General features: G+C 37.6%; 1 protein-coding gene across 4 annotated transcripts in view; it reads right to left on the minus strand.

The window, feature by feature from the left end:
- Positions 1 to 14,961, minus strand: part of KIAA0586 (KIAA0586 ortholog) — a 136,655-nt gene that overhangs the window by 107,799 nt on the left and 13,895 nt on the right. For all 4 annotated transcript variants that reach the window (XM_068963018.1, XM_068963013.1, XM_068963010.1 and 1 more), the window contains exons 6-12: positions 14,616 to 14,837; positions 12,033 to 12,186; positions 10,128 to 10,295; positions 8,398 to 8,521; positions 1,717 to 1,825; positions 924 to 1,138; positions 429 to 501 (exon numbers count right to left, since the gene is read on the minus strand). In XM_068963018.1, coding sequence (XP_068819119.1) covers positions 429 to 501; positions 924 to 1,138; positions 1,717 to 1,825; positions 8,398 to 8,521; positions 10,128 to 10,295; positions 12,033 to 12,186; positions 14,616 to 14,837 — 1,065 coding nt within the window. The remainder of the gene's footprint in view (positions 1 to 428; positions 502 to 923; positions 1,139 to 1,716; positions 1,826 to 8,397; positions 8,522 to 10,127; positions 10,296 to 12,032; positions 12,187 to 14,615; positions 14,838 to 14,961) is intronic.

A 14,961-nucleotide genomic window follows, 5' to 3' on the forward strand; every position in this document is an offset into this window, starting at 1 on the left:
CAATTTTTCCATCTGGAACTGACTTCTCTAAACACAGTAACCTTAGAGATTTTTGTGGAGTATTCTCCTTTTAAGTAACTTTGATGCTTTTACTTTGGTAAGCCAATGCTCCTAAATCTGCTGTCTTCCTAAGTATACATTTTTATGTCTACTTTCTTTTCCAAATGCTTTTGCTAAATTTTCTTTGAAATCACTCATATTTTAGTAGTTGTCTACAATTTTCCAGTTAACAGCCATAATATAATTTATGAGACAAAGCACATGTTGAATAAAATGGACCTTATTACTAATAAGTACAATGGGTGATAAGAGTGAAATTAAGACTTACAAGTGGACTTATAAGGAATATTTTGAGAATAGCTATGATACTTATAAATTGGAGTCAATGGTATCTCTTAAGAATTCACTTAATTCTTTTCAATACCTACTTGAATTTCTGCAGAAATTGTTTTAATCCAGTCATCTACAGTCTTTTTGATCCGAATCTTCTCTGATATCTCCCTACAAAAGAGAAAAAAAAATTTTCTTAGATTAACATTAAAGGTTCTAAGAACAGATCTCCTATCTAACTTTGAATCTATTGTGTAGCCCAATAGCCTTCATTTGAAAAGGAAAAGCCAATGTTATTAGTTTCATCCAATGTTTCAAGGATGCCTGCAAAGCATATGTAGATTCCAGTGAATACATACCAAAAAGAGAAAAAAAAAATTAAAGGGAAAATTAACACCTGTGAAAAATAATAGCAGCAGGCATATAACTAAATTCCAACTTTATAATAAGCCCACACTATCAAAGGCAATGAAGAATCTTTTCTAAACATCAAAACACATTAAAGCAAAAGGAAGTGCTTAGAAAAAAAATGAAGAGAGCCTGTAAACTGGCAGTTTCATAAAAAACCTTGGGATGCCAACATCCTGTCCTACCTGTTGTTGGATAGAGCATTGATAAATGAATACATGGCAGCTCCATCCTTTGCACGAATTATAGCTTCCAGATTTTCTTCAAGTACTTTTTTATTATTTTGTACTCCTCTTAAAATCTTCTCAGCATCTTTCAATACAGATCTTGTATTTGTTATTTGAAGCTTAATGGAATTCTGTGGAAGATCCGCAAGCCCTGACATCTGAGATTCTTTCAACTTAAAAGATAAAAAGGCAAGAATATCAATATGTAAAACATATTCATATTTTAATCCACATAAGAGCTGTTAGTATAGTTTGGGGCATATACTACACCAGTCTAAGGAATGAATTTGTCAAATTGAAGAGCTATAAAAGAATACTCAGCAACTAAAGTTTCTTTCCATTTAGATGTATACTGTGAATGTTCAGTAAAATGGGGCTGGGAAGCCCACAGTAGTTCAGTGGCCTATAAAAGCTCTATCTGGGTGAAGAAAGCCAAACAAATAAACAGCAAGTTGGCTCTGGGTAGGCAGGGCAGACAATGTGAACTGGATAAATAAGGGCCATTCACATTCCCCTTCCACCTTCCTTCCTCTCCAACTTGAGAGCGTGTGGCTCACTCTTAGCCAAGGAGTAGGAAGTAGAAATCACCTGCAGAGGGCTTTAGGAAAAGTTCTGCAAGGGAAACAAGCTGGGCTGACACGTCTTTCAGTGCTCTGTCTTCATCCTCCTCCTGCTTTGTCTTGGCAACTTTATTTCTTCATAGTTTTTACCTTTGCTCATCATTAATTTCAAGACTTTGTTCGCACTTTACCTGGAGTATGCTATTTGTTTCTTTCCTCTTTTGATCAAGTTCATGAAGAATATCGTCAGACTTCTGCACAGTCACTTTAGCTGTTCCTAGTTCTTCATAGGAAGGAAATCTTTGAGTGGCTATAGTATCAATGCTGAAAAAGATTTCAAAGTAAATTTTTCTAAACTGCCATAAATTCAGTAAACATTTGATGATATAAATCTTTGATACATTCTTAGTTATATGAATTCTAAATGGGTCCTATTAAAATTGCACAAAGAATCAGTCAATTATGTGGTTAAACATACAAAACACAAAAATTGCAAGAAACAAAATTACTCTGACCAGATTGGCTTAAGAATAGTAGGAAAAGAGCAGAAAATGGTTTTGCTTGGAAGAAACGAATGCGCAGAAGCACTTCTAGAATGGTAGAGTAATAATCTCTAAAATCTACTCCTGAAAAAAGCAAACGAAACACTTGAAAAAATGGTCAAATCAGCTTTTTCAGAATGGTGGAAATTAAACAAAAGCTTGTAGGAACATTTACTTAACAAGAATGGCTGACAAGAACAGCAAGCTCTCTGGTATTTTAAATTGCTCTATTCCCAGAGGCCTTTCTCCAACTCTGAGTAGCTTTGAAAATCAACAGCCTCATCATCACTGTAGCTGTGAAAACTGACAGCCTCACAGGCACTAAAAGGGTAGAAAAAGTGGAAAAAGTCATATTCACAAGGTTTCTCCTTAAATCTGACTCAGTGAGAAATCCCATCCGAGGGTCATTTTTTGAAAACAGTGGCAACCGCTTAACATCTTAGCTGCCTGAGGGAGTCATACCAGCTGAAGCAAACAAGAGCGTGGACAATAAGCCAAAAAACTGAGGAAGGAGATGTCCACGATGGAGTTGTTTGTTTTTTTAATTTTTGGCCACACCCCGTGGCATGTGGAACCTTAGTTCCCTGACCAGAGGTCCAAGCCATACCTCTGCACTGGAAGATGGAGTCTTAACCACTGAATTTCCCGGCAAGACCCCACGGTGGAGTCTGAAAAGCTCTGAAACACTACTGGGGCTCTAGAAGGTCACATGCATGTACAGGGCTCTATGCATGCAAAAGAATGACCTAAGAAGGGCATAATCTTTCACATCTGGCTGACCATGAACTCTTTACGAGTAGGAAGTTAGGATTAAGATAGGCTTACAAACTGCTGGAGCACTGAAGGTGTTCCCCAGTGTACACACACACACACACACACACACACACACACACACACACACACACACACACAGCCCCTTGGCAAAGATAGCAAGATTTATTCATTCAAAATAGTTAAGGAAATCTTCCAATCATTAGCTGACTTAGCTAATCAAATGGAGACTTGCTACACATAATAACGAATAAAAATTATAGAATTAGTCCAGGAAAATCATTAAACAGCAACAACAAGAATAATAACCAGCAATAACAACAAACCCTGGTGGGAGGGTGGGAGTTGATGGAAGAATCTAATTCCCAGAACTGGCCCATTAAATTATTTTACATGTCTAATTTTCAACAAAAAGTTGTGAGATACAAAGAAATAGGAAATATAGCTCAGACACAGGAAAAAGAATATCAGTAGAAACTATCCTTGAGGAACTCCAAATATTGGACTTAACTAGAGAAAGACCAAAAATTAGCTACTCTAAGTAGAGAAAAGTATCAGTCCCTGGGTTGGGAAGATCTCCTGGAGGACAGCATGGCAACCCACTCTAGTCCTCTTGCCTGTGAAATCCCATGGATAGAGGAGCCTGGCAGGCTACAGTCCATGAGTTTGCAAAGAGTCAGACACAACTGAGCGACTAACACTTTTACTTTTCAAAAGAATGAAAGGACTGATGCTGAAGTTGAAGCTCCAATACTTTGGCCACCTGATGCAAAGAGCCAACTCACTGGAAAAGACCCTGATGCTGGGAAAGACTGAAGGCAAAAGAAGAAGGAGGGTGGCAGAGGATGAGATGGTTAGATACACTGACTCAATGGACATAAATCTGAGCCAACTCCTGGAGATAGTGAAGGACAGAGGAGCCTGGTGTGCAGAAGTCCATGGGGTTGCAATAACTTAGAGACTGAACAACAACAAAAATAATAATGAAGTCTTGGGAATTCCCTGGTGGTCCAGTGGTTAGGACTCCATGCTGAGGGCCTGGGTTCAATCTCTGGTCAGGGAACTAAGATCCTACAAGCCACAGAGCAAGACCAAAATAAATAAATAAATAAGAATGAAGTCTCATCAAACAAAGAATACCAAAAAAGAGAAAAGCTACTGGACTTCTGTGGTAGAACAGTGGATAAGAATCTGCCTGCCACTGTGGGGGATGTGAGTTCCATTCCTGGTCTGGGAAAATTCCATATGCCATGAAGCAACTAAAGCTCATGCGCTACAACCACTGAGCCCATGCGCCATACAGCCCGCATGCCACAACCACTGAGCCCACATACAGAGACCATCCTCTGCAATGAGAGAAGACACAACGAGAAGCCTGTGCACTGCAACAAAGAGTACGCCCCACTTACTACAACCAGAGAAAGCCCACAAGCAGCAACAAAGACCCAGCAAAGCCAAAAATAAATAAATAAATAATTTTTTCTTTTTTTAAAGAGAAATTCTGGAGTTGAAAAATACAGCAATTGAAATGTAAAATTCACCTGACAGGCTAAACTGCATATTCAAATTGGTAAGAGAAAGAATCAGCAAATTTAAAGACAGGTTAATTGAGATTATCCAGTTTGAGGAATGGGCTTCCAAGGTAGTGCTAGTGGTAAAGAATCTGCCTGCCAATGCCGGAGATGCAAGTGACTTGGGTTTGATCTCTGTGACAGAAAGATCCCTTGGAGTAGGAAATGGCAACCCGCTCTACTATTCTTGCCTGGAAAATTCCATGGACAGAGGAGCCCGGTGGGCTATAGTCTATGGGGCCACAAAGAGTTGGGTGTGACTGAGTGACTGAACACAGTTTGAAGAACAGAGCAAAAAAAGAACAAAAAAAACTAAAATCCTTAAGACCTGTCAGATACCATCAAGCATAACAACAAACAACATAGCCCAAGGAGAAAAAAAAGATCATGTGTACTATTTAACTGTGTACAAAAATAACAGCCAAAAAACTCCCTGACTTAATGAATGTTAATTCAGTCATCCAAGAAGATCAACAAAATTTTAGGAGGATGAACTCAAAGAGATCCACATTTAGACACATCAAACTGTCAAAAGCCTAAGACAAAGAGAGAATCCTTAAAGATAAAAGTGATTCATTATATACAAAGTATCCTTAGTAATACTGCTCTTTACAGCATCCTTGCTTCTATCACCAGTCCCATCCACAACTGGGTGTTGTTTTTGCTTTGGCTCCACTGCTCCATTCTTTCTGAAGTTATTTCACCACTGATCTCCAGTAGCATATTGGGCACCTACCGACCTGGGGAGTTCATCTTTCAGTGTCCTATCTTTTTGCCTTTTCATACTATTCATGAGGTTCTCAAGGGAACAATACTGAAGTGGTTTGCCATTTCCTTCTCCAGTGGACCACATTCTGTCAGACCTCTCCACCGTGACCCGTCCGTCTTGGGTGGCCCCACATGGCATGGCTTAGTTTCACTGAGTTAGACAAGGCTGTGGTCCGTGTGATCAGATTGGCTAGTTGTCTGTGATTGTGGTTTCTGTCTGTCTGCCCTCTGATGCCCTCTCTCAGTGCCTACCGTCTTACTTGGATCATCGAAAAAGCACGAGAGTTCCAGAAAAACATCTATTTCTGCTTTATTGACTATGCCAAAGCCTTCGACTGTGTGGATCACAATCAACTGTGGAAAATTCTGAAAGAGATGGGAATACCAGACCACCTGACCTGCCTCTTGAGAAATCTGTATGCAGGTCAGGAAGCAACAGTTAGAACTGAACGTGGAACAACAGACTGGTTCCAAATAGGAAAAGGAGTATGTCAAGGCTGTATATTGTCACCCTACTTATTTAACTTATATGCAGAGTACATCATGAGAAACGCTGGGCTGGAGGAAGCACAGCTGAAATCAAGATTGCCAGGAGAAATATCACTAACCTCAGATATGCAGATGACACCACCCTTATGGCAGAAAGTGAAGAAAAACTAAAGAGCCTCTTGATGAAAGTGAAAGAGGAGAGTGAAAAAGTTGACTTACAGCTCAACAACATTCAGAAAACTAAGATCGTGGCATCTGGTCCCGTCAATTCATGGCAAATAGATGGGGAAACAGTGGAAACAGTGGATGACTTTATTTTTGGGGGCTCCAAAATCACTGCAGATGGTGACTGCAGCCATAAAATTAAAAGACACTTAATCCTTGGAAGGAAAGTTATGACCAACCTAGACAGCATTTTAAAAAACAGAGACATTTCTTTGCCAACAAAGGTCCGTCTAGTGAAGGCTATGGTTTTTCCAGTGGTCATGTATGGATGTGAGAGTTGGACTATAAAGAAAACTTGAGCACAGAAGAATTGATGCTTTCGAACTGTGGTGCTGGAGAAGACTCTTGAGAGTCCCTTGGACTGCAAGGAGATCCAACCAGTCCACCCTAAAGGAGATCAGTCCTGGGTGTTTGTTGGAAGGGCTGATCCTGAAGCTGAAACTCCAATATTTTGGCCACCTGATGTGAAGATCTGACTCACTGGAAAAGACCCTGATGCTGGGAAAGATTGAGGGCAGGAGAAGGGGATGACAAGAGGATAGATGGTTGGATGGCATCACCGACTCGATGGACCTGGGATTGGGTAGATTCTGGGAGTTGGTGATGGACAGGGAGGCCTGGTGTGCTGTGGCTCATGGGGTTGCAAACAGTCAGACACGACTGAGCAACTGAACTGAACTAAACTGATCCTTAGTAAGATTAACAGTATATTTCTCATCAGAAATCATGAAATCTAGAAGGCAGTAAAATGATATATTCAAAGCACTAAAAGGACAAGAGTATCAACCAAAAATTCTACATCCAGTAAAACTATGCTTCAAAGATAAAAATTATGACATTTCCAGATAAATAAAACAGAGAGCATTCATCACTAGCAGACCTACCTATAGTAAATACTAAAAAGAGTCCCTTAGGGTGAAATAAAAGGACATTATGCACTAACTCAAATCCACATGAAAAAATAAAGAGTATGGGTGAAAGTTAACTGTATCAGGTCAGTCCAGTTCAGTCGCTCAGTCGTGTCCGACTCTTTGTGACCCCATGAATCGCAGCACACCAGGCCTCCCTGTCCATCACCAACTCCCGGAGTTCACTCAGACTATGTCCATTCAGTCAGTGATGCCATCCAGCCATCTCATCCTCGGTCGTCCCTTTCTCCTCCTGCCCCCAATCCCTCCCAGCATCAGAGTCTTTTCCAATGAGTCAACCCTTCGTCTGAGGTGGCCAAAGTACTGGAGTTTCAGCTTTAGCATCATTTCTTCCATAGGTAAATATAAAAAACAGTATTAAATTATTTGTTTATAACTCTCTCCTTCTATCTGATATAAAAGACAACTGTGTAAAACAGTAATTATCAAGCTGTAGGGACAAGCTTATAATGTATAAAGATATAATTTGTATGATAATAATAGCAGAGAGAAAAGAGGAGGGAGTCAATCTATACTGCAGTAAAGTTTCTGAATCCTATAGAAATTAAACTGGTATTAATCCTAACTAGATTGTTTTAAATTAAGATGTTAATTGTAGTTCCTAGGGCAACTACAGAGAAAATAACTCGAAAAAAAAATAGTTAAGAAAGCAATAAGGGAATTAAAATGTTATACTAGAAAATATCTATTTAATGTTAAAAAGACACTATGGAGGAATAGTAGAATAAAAAAAGGACCTAAGATATATAAAAACATATAACAACATGACAGACATAAATCTTACTTTATTAGTAATTACACAAATGGTAACAGACTAAAATTGTACAATGTCTCATGAGATTACACAAAACGTAGCTTATTTAGTTTTTGTTATTGTACTTTTCATGACATTCAAGAAAAAAATTATATTGGCTGACTATACCTTAACTTTTACTATTTACTTGACTTTTTAAAAACTTTTTATAATGTAAAGTTTCAAACACAAAAGTAGAAATAGTAGCATAATGACCTCCATATACCCTTATCTACCTACATCAATAACTAACTCACGGCTATCTATCTTCATTTCATTTATACTTCCAACCTGGTTTTCCCCACCCTGCACTGGATTATTATTGAAGCAAATCCCAGATATCATTTAATCAGAAATGAATAGTAAATAATCTACATTTTGAGAAAATTAGATGTATTCATTGGTGGCTTAGATGGTAAAGAATCCGCCTGTGGTGCTGCGGCAGACCTGGGTTTGAACCCTGGGTTGGAAAGATTCCCTAGAGAAGGCAAAGCCTACCCACTCCAGCATTCTGGCCTAGAGAATCTCCATGGACAGAAGAAACTGGCAGGCTACAGTCCATGGGGTCACAAAGAGTCAGACATGACTGAGCAACTAAACACACACACATTGTATAATTATAGAAAAGAGGAAAGATATATTAGCAGAAGAAAATGGTAACTAAATCTAAGACAATTTTTAAAAGCAATCTCATAAATCCATTAAAATTCCTGAAGAAATTTTAGAACTATAAAAAAAAAAACAACTCTGTTCAACGTAGTTTGCATTCCAATCTCATTTTTACCTGTTTCTCCTCTCAGGATTCCATCCCATTTTTGACCTAGCTAGTGAGGTTTTGTCTGAAGATTCACTTATTCTCGTCAAAGAATCACGGTTATTCAGAATTTGTTCCAAGAATCCTACACTTCCTAAGATACAAGAAATATAGTATCATTTTTCAAGTACTAATTCATTTCTCTTTATGTAATAGCTCACACGTTTGTACTAAATTAGTTTCACATGGTAATGATCTACTCACTTCACTCTACAAGGCAGACTACATATACATCAAAAACTAAACATTTATAACTCATGGAAACTATACTTGTAAAAGTTTAGGCCTGAATTAATTTCCATTACAGAAGAAAAAAGAGTATGAATGAGAAGTAACATCATGGCAAAGCCCTGTATACAGAAATATTTTTATAGACAGTAAAAGGGAGATTTGACAGTGTCTTCATAACTAGTATTGGTTGAATCTTCCTTTTAGCCTCATCTTTAATGAGACTACTTATCAATTTTTTTGGTGGTTAAGGTTGCTTTGCTTAATAAAGATTATATTTTTTAAATTACTTAAGAGTCTTTAAATATGTCCAGGACAAGATTGAATGCATTTAAATAATTCCAAAAGTGAAAGCTTATACTTAACATCTCTGCTTATACTTTTACTATAAATACTATAAGGATCTAAAACAAATTATTATTTCTTGTCAATTATAAAGGTTATTAGCATTTTTCTAACTGAACATGATAATGTTAAATTTCTTAGTTTTATTATACAAACTCACATTTAAAAATAATATAAGTAAACATGATAATCAGCTTACTTTCAACAATGCATTATTTTTATTTATTAACAACAATTTTCATTAAAGGTTTACATAATAACTTGCAGAAGATAGAATAATTACAAAGGTTTATCTCCAACTGCTTCTACAAAGAATCAAAAGAAGCTTAATTTGCCCAGTATCACTTAAAGAAAAATATTAAAAACAGAGGTCCCACTTCAGTTCATTTGCTGTTTTTTAAGTCGCTCAGTTGTGTCTGACTCTCTGAGACCCCATGGACTGTCGCCCACCAGTCTCCTCTGTTCATAGGATTTCCCAGGCAAGAATACTGGAGTGAGTTAGGGTTACTATTTCCTTCTCTAGTGGATCTTCCTGACCCAGGAATTAAACTCATGTCTCCTGCTTGGCAGGCAGATTCTTTACCACTGAGCCACCTGGGAAGTCCATGTGAGGGAATTATAAATCCTAAGTGCGGAAATCTATTCCTAACTTGAGATAGGTCTAACAAAAGTTGTTGCTTTTGTTGTTTAATCGCTTAGTTGTGTTCAACTCTTTTGCAACCCCATGGACTATAGCCTACCAGGCTCCTCTGTCCACGGGATTTCCCAGACAAGAATACTGAAGTGGGTTGCCATTTCCTTCTCCACGGGCTCTTCCTGACCCAGATAGCAAACCCATGTCTCCTGCGTTGGCAGGCAAATTCTTTACTGCTGACCTCCTGGTAAAGAATCTGCCTGCCAACACAGCAAGATGCAGGTTCGATCCCTGGGTCGGGAAGATCCCGGAGTAGGAAACGGCAACCCTACTCAAGTATTCTGCCTGGAAAATTCCATAGACAGCGGAGCCTGGTGGGCTACGGTCCATGGGGTCACAAAGTGTTGAACATGACTGAGCACAGCACAGTGACAGAATCACCAGCAAAGCCCCTAATAAAAGCAGTGTGTGCTAATTATAACTGCTTTATTACCTGTATGACATGAAAGCTCCATATTTTCTTTTTCTTCTATAGGATTTTCCCTCTTTGATATTTTATCATCCTTTGAAACAGGAACAGGAGCAAATCTGCGAGGTGCTGGTGTCTCCAAAGGAGATTTCTGTTTATCAAAACTTGTATCTTCAACCTCTCTTGAACATGCTTCAACAGAAAATTAAGAAAATAATAAATTTAACTTACTTAACAAAAATTTTAATTATAATATTACTCTTCCCCATGTTTTAAAAATAAAACCAAAATTATATAGGATATTCAAGTTATTAACAAATATATAGAAATAACTTCATCCTCACTAGAAATCAAAGAATATAAACTAGAAATATTTTATACTTAAACCTAATAAGAAAAAATATGACAATATTCAGTGCTACTTAAGTTGTGATGAAAATGGCAAAGCCAGACACTGCTCGTGGCAATGAAAACTGAGAAGGCCATCTGGTACTAAGTACATGTGCTTAGTCGTCCAGTCGTGTCTGACTCTTTGTGACTCCATAGACTGTAGCCTGCCAGGCTCCTCTGTCCACAGGGATTCTCCAGGCAAGAATACTGGAGTGAGTTGCCATGCCCTCCTCCAGCAGATCTTCCCAACCCAGGGACTGATCCTAGGTCTTCCACACTGCAGGCAGATTCTTTACTAGCTGAGCCATCAGGGAAGCCCAGTACTGAGTACAGCAAATCTCAAATTTTTTATTCACTTTCATCTAAAAAGAGATCCCACTTTAGTGAGCACAAAACACATTATTGCTATTGTTCAGCTGACCCAGGGATCCAACAGGTGTCTCTTGCACTGGCAGGCGATTCTTTACCACTGAGCCATCCTTTACCACTGAGCCACCAGGAAAGCCCACAAAACCGACAACTAAACAGTGAGCATGGAAACCTGAGTTCTTGCTATAGCTCTGACACTCCCACTCTCAAGCCAGGTGACCTAGAGTAGGCAATCATAAACTTTCTGTGCTTCATTTTCCTCCCTTTACAACTTAAAAAATGACTCACATTACTTCACAAAAGTTTAAGACCCACACATTTGTGGGAGACATAAAGCAACTTGCAAGTATAAGGAGCCTTTAATATGTCTATAATATAACAATGTCCTAATAAATCAAATGTCAGGAATAATGTACTACATGGATCTTATATATCACTAAAAGGATAGGCTCTTGATTTTCATCAGTTCATTATTCAAATATCAGTAACTTGGAGATACATTTATTGATAAGAGTTTAAATTCCAAAGGTTTAACACAAATAAGTTGTGTATTCCTTTGCTATTATAAAGAGATTTTTAAAATTTCATTAAAATAGACTTGTATTACTCCTTGAAAATATTTAAAAAGTTTCTAATTGTACTCAGGTGGTTTCTCCCCTGACAGAATGAAGAAAAACAGTAAATATGCAGTTTGTCAGAGTACTGGTGAACTGCTGACAAGCAGTTTCAATGCTGTGCATATGTGTGTATGTTAGTGCTCAGTCGTGTATGACTCTTTATACCCCCAGTACTGTAGCCCTCCAGACTCCTCTGTCCATGGAAATCTCCAGGCAAGAATATTGGAATGGGTTGTCATTTCCTCTCCAGAGGATCTTCCCAACCCAGGGATCAAACCCAGGTCTGCTAGATAAGTAAAACTTTTCTAAATTTATGTAGAAATGCTTCTGACAGTTTATGAAAGTTATTAATTAAAACCATTAAATAGGACATGATCCATAACTTGGCTGAACAAGTTTCAAAATAATCTAGAAATTACTGGGCTGAAAAAACATCCCTAATTTTATAAAATAAAGAGTCTCTTATAACCCAGTAAATAAATTTTCTGCTTACAAACTGCAAAGAACATTCATAGCCGGCATCTTTTATTCATAGAGAACTATATATTTTTACCTTGTTTGGAAGAAAAGACATTATGTGAAGACAGATTACTGCTACCAAAATTCAAATGGTCTGGTTTTACAGAATACTTTTCCACTGCTCCAGAAGGAGGTACAATAACAGGCTGAAAACTACTAGTCTTGAGTGCAGCACTGATGAAATGAGTCTAGAAAACATAAAATAACTTCGTTTATTTCAAATATCACCTGAAAGAGTTAGATGACAAAAATACCTTGAAATTTATTAGAGGACTTGAAAACAATCTATTAGATTTAATAAATAATAACAATATAAACATTACATGCAACTACTCACTGCAGGAGCAATGCTACTGGAAAGATACAGTAACACAAAGACTTGGGTTACGTCTGGCTCTACAGTGTGGCCCTGATCATTTGTTCTAAACCTCAGTTTCTTCCTTTTCACCTCAGAGATGGTTCATCAGACACTCCTGATGGCTCAGGAAACACTGAGACACTACTGTCTCCTAGAGACACTCTCTCTAGGACTAAAGAACCAGGAGAAAGGGATCCTAGCCCTTGACCCCTACTTAAACCAGACAATTTAAAACCAAAACATCTCATCTTTTAAATACCAATGATAAGATTTTACTTAAAGGTTTAAAACCCATTGGTAGAAAGCACTAAAATAAAACCGTAGCTTTGCATAGTAGCAGCAGTAAAATATTCATTTCCATATAAATGGAAAACACAGTGACAACACAGTTTTTAAAATATTTATTAAAATATCTGAAATGTACACATATCATAACTAATAAAACTGATTTTAAAAGAGTCTTATGCTAGGCAAAAAAACAAAACAAAACAAAAAGAATTCTTAAAAGAATTTTACAGAATTCTTAAAAGTGTGCTGAGATCCCTCTACATAAAACAGATGGATGGGTTCAAAGAATTTCATTTCATTAAGCATTAACTGAACTATGAAGATACTTTACATGTCATAAGTTCAATTTTCTCTGTAGTTATAAATTCCACAAACAAGATGTCTGAATTAGCAAAAGATTTCATTCTTCAAAAATGATAAAGTTAATAAATTATGTGTTTATTTACGGAAAGATAAATGAATGGCAGAAAGGCACTTAGAACTATGTTAAAAAAAGAAATCAATGTGCTTTTCAAACGTGTAATCTCATTCTATCCTAAAGAACAAAAATAAAATTGTTTTCTAGGTAAAGAAATCAAGGCCCAGAAAAGCAAAGATTTCTGTAGACTGGGGACCAGCACTCTGATAGACCCACTCCCAGCCTCTCCAGATGACGTGCTACACACTCAATTTTAACAATGTACGGAGTACTTACTAAAACCTTTTTTTATATGCCATAATCATTCAAATTAAAATAATATCAACCATATCTAGATTTTAAGACAGACCCTATTAGGAAGTCTTAAAAATTATAGGATATTAGAGTTCACTCTATGATCTCATACTGAGCTACAATAAGCTTATTTTTGTATACTCTTCTTAATGCTATATTTTACTTGTATCTTTAAAAGTTTTTAAGGAGTACTAGAAGTGTGTGCTCAGTTCTGTCCAACTCTTTGGGACCCCATGGACTGAAGCCCACCAGGTTCCTCTCTCCATGGGGTTTTCCAGGCAAGAATACTTGAGTGGGTTGCCATTTCCTACTTCAGGGTATCTTTCAAACCCAGGGATCAAACCCTCGTCCCTTACATCTCCTGCACTGACAACACCTGGGAAATTCAAGTTGCACAGTATGGCACCCCACTCCAGTACTCTTGCCCGGAAAATCCCATGGAGGAGACTGGTAGGCTGCAGTCCATGGGGTCGCTAACAGTTGGACAAGATTGAAGCGACTTAGCAGTAGCAGCAAGGGGTGGAGGTGGGGGGTGGGGGGGGAGGGAAATAAATTAAAAACAATGCATTTACAATGCTGGTCATTCACTCTTTCTAAAAAATCTTTTTTAAAAAATCTGAGTACCTGAGTGCTGGGTACTATCCAAGGACTTGGAAATTTCAAAATAAATACACTATACTATTACCTGTCTGTGAAGATAACTGTTTATAATAGCCCTGTGAGTCATTCAAAAGGCATAATAATGTTCATTCTTTTTAACTAGGTAAATGTAGACGCAAATATGTATACTAGGTGATTCTCATCCAAGGGTGTGTATCAGAATCATTAGAGAGCTTTCAAGGATTTCCAGGCCTATATTAGACCTGCTATTTCAGAATTTCTGACCGGTACAAGCATGTGTATTTTTATAAAGTTCTCCGTGTGATTCTGAAGCTCTTTGCCAGGCTAAGAACCATTGATATAAACAGAAAACTGCAATGCAATATAAGCCCTTTTAAAAAGCCATGAAAAGAAATATCACAAAAGAAGGAAAAAAACAGTTTTAAGGAGAAGTCTCACAAAGCCAGACACCTGAACTAGAACATGCAGAGTTCTTCTTTTCCACATAGAAGAAAAGGATGATGAACAAACAAATCATAATTTAAGAACTAAAACTGTTACAATCTAAGGAGATGAACTACTGGAATAATCAGTGAATATCAGCTTAGAGATCCGAGTCATGAAAGGTCACGGGATGTGCGGTCGCTTATTACAGATACCTGAATATCGATTTGCTGTTGTTGCAGCTTTTCGAGATGCCGAATGTGTTGCTCCATAAACACATTCATTTGTTTTTCATGATCATGACAGTGTAGTGTCTCCTGTTTATTCTGCATGGTCGTCTGCTGCTCTGTAACACGTTGTAACTGTTTATCAGTCTCTTGTAACTTATTGAGTAATTCTGTAACAGAATTAACCTTTGCTTCCAACTCACTCTGCACCTAAAACAAAAATATCCAGACATTAAAAACATGCTCAATTATTAGAAAGGTTATATAAAGTGAACTGGTATAGAGAAATTATCAAACCAGAACTTTTACCCTCTACACTTCTGATGTTTCTAAA

Source organism: Capricornis sumatraensis, chromosome 2 (assembly GCF_032405125.1).
Source record: "Capricornis sumatraensis isolate serow.1 chromosome 2, serow.2, whole genome shotgun sequence".
Lineage (NCBI taxonomy): Eukaryota > Metazoa > Chordata > Mammalia > Artiodactyla > Bovidae > Capricornis > Capricornis sumatraensis.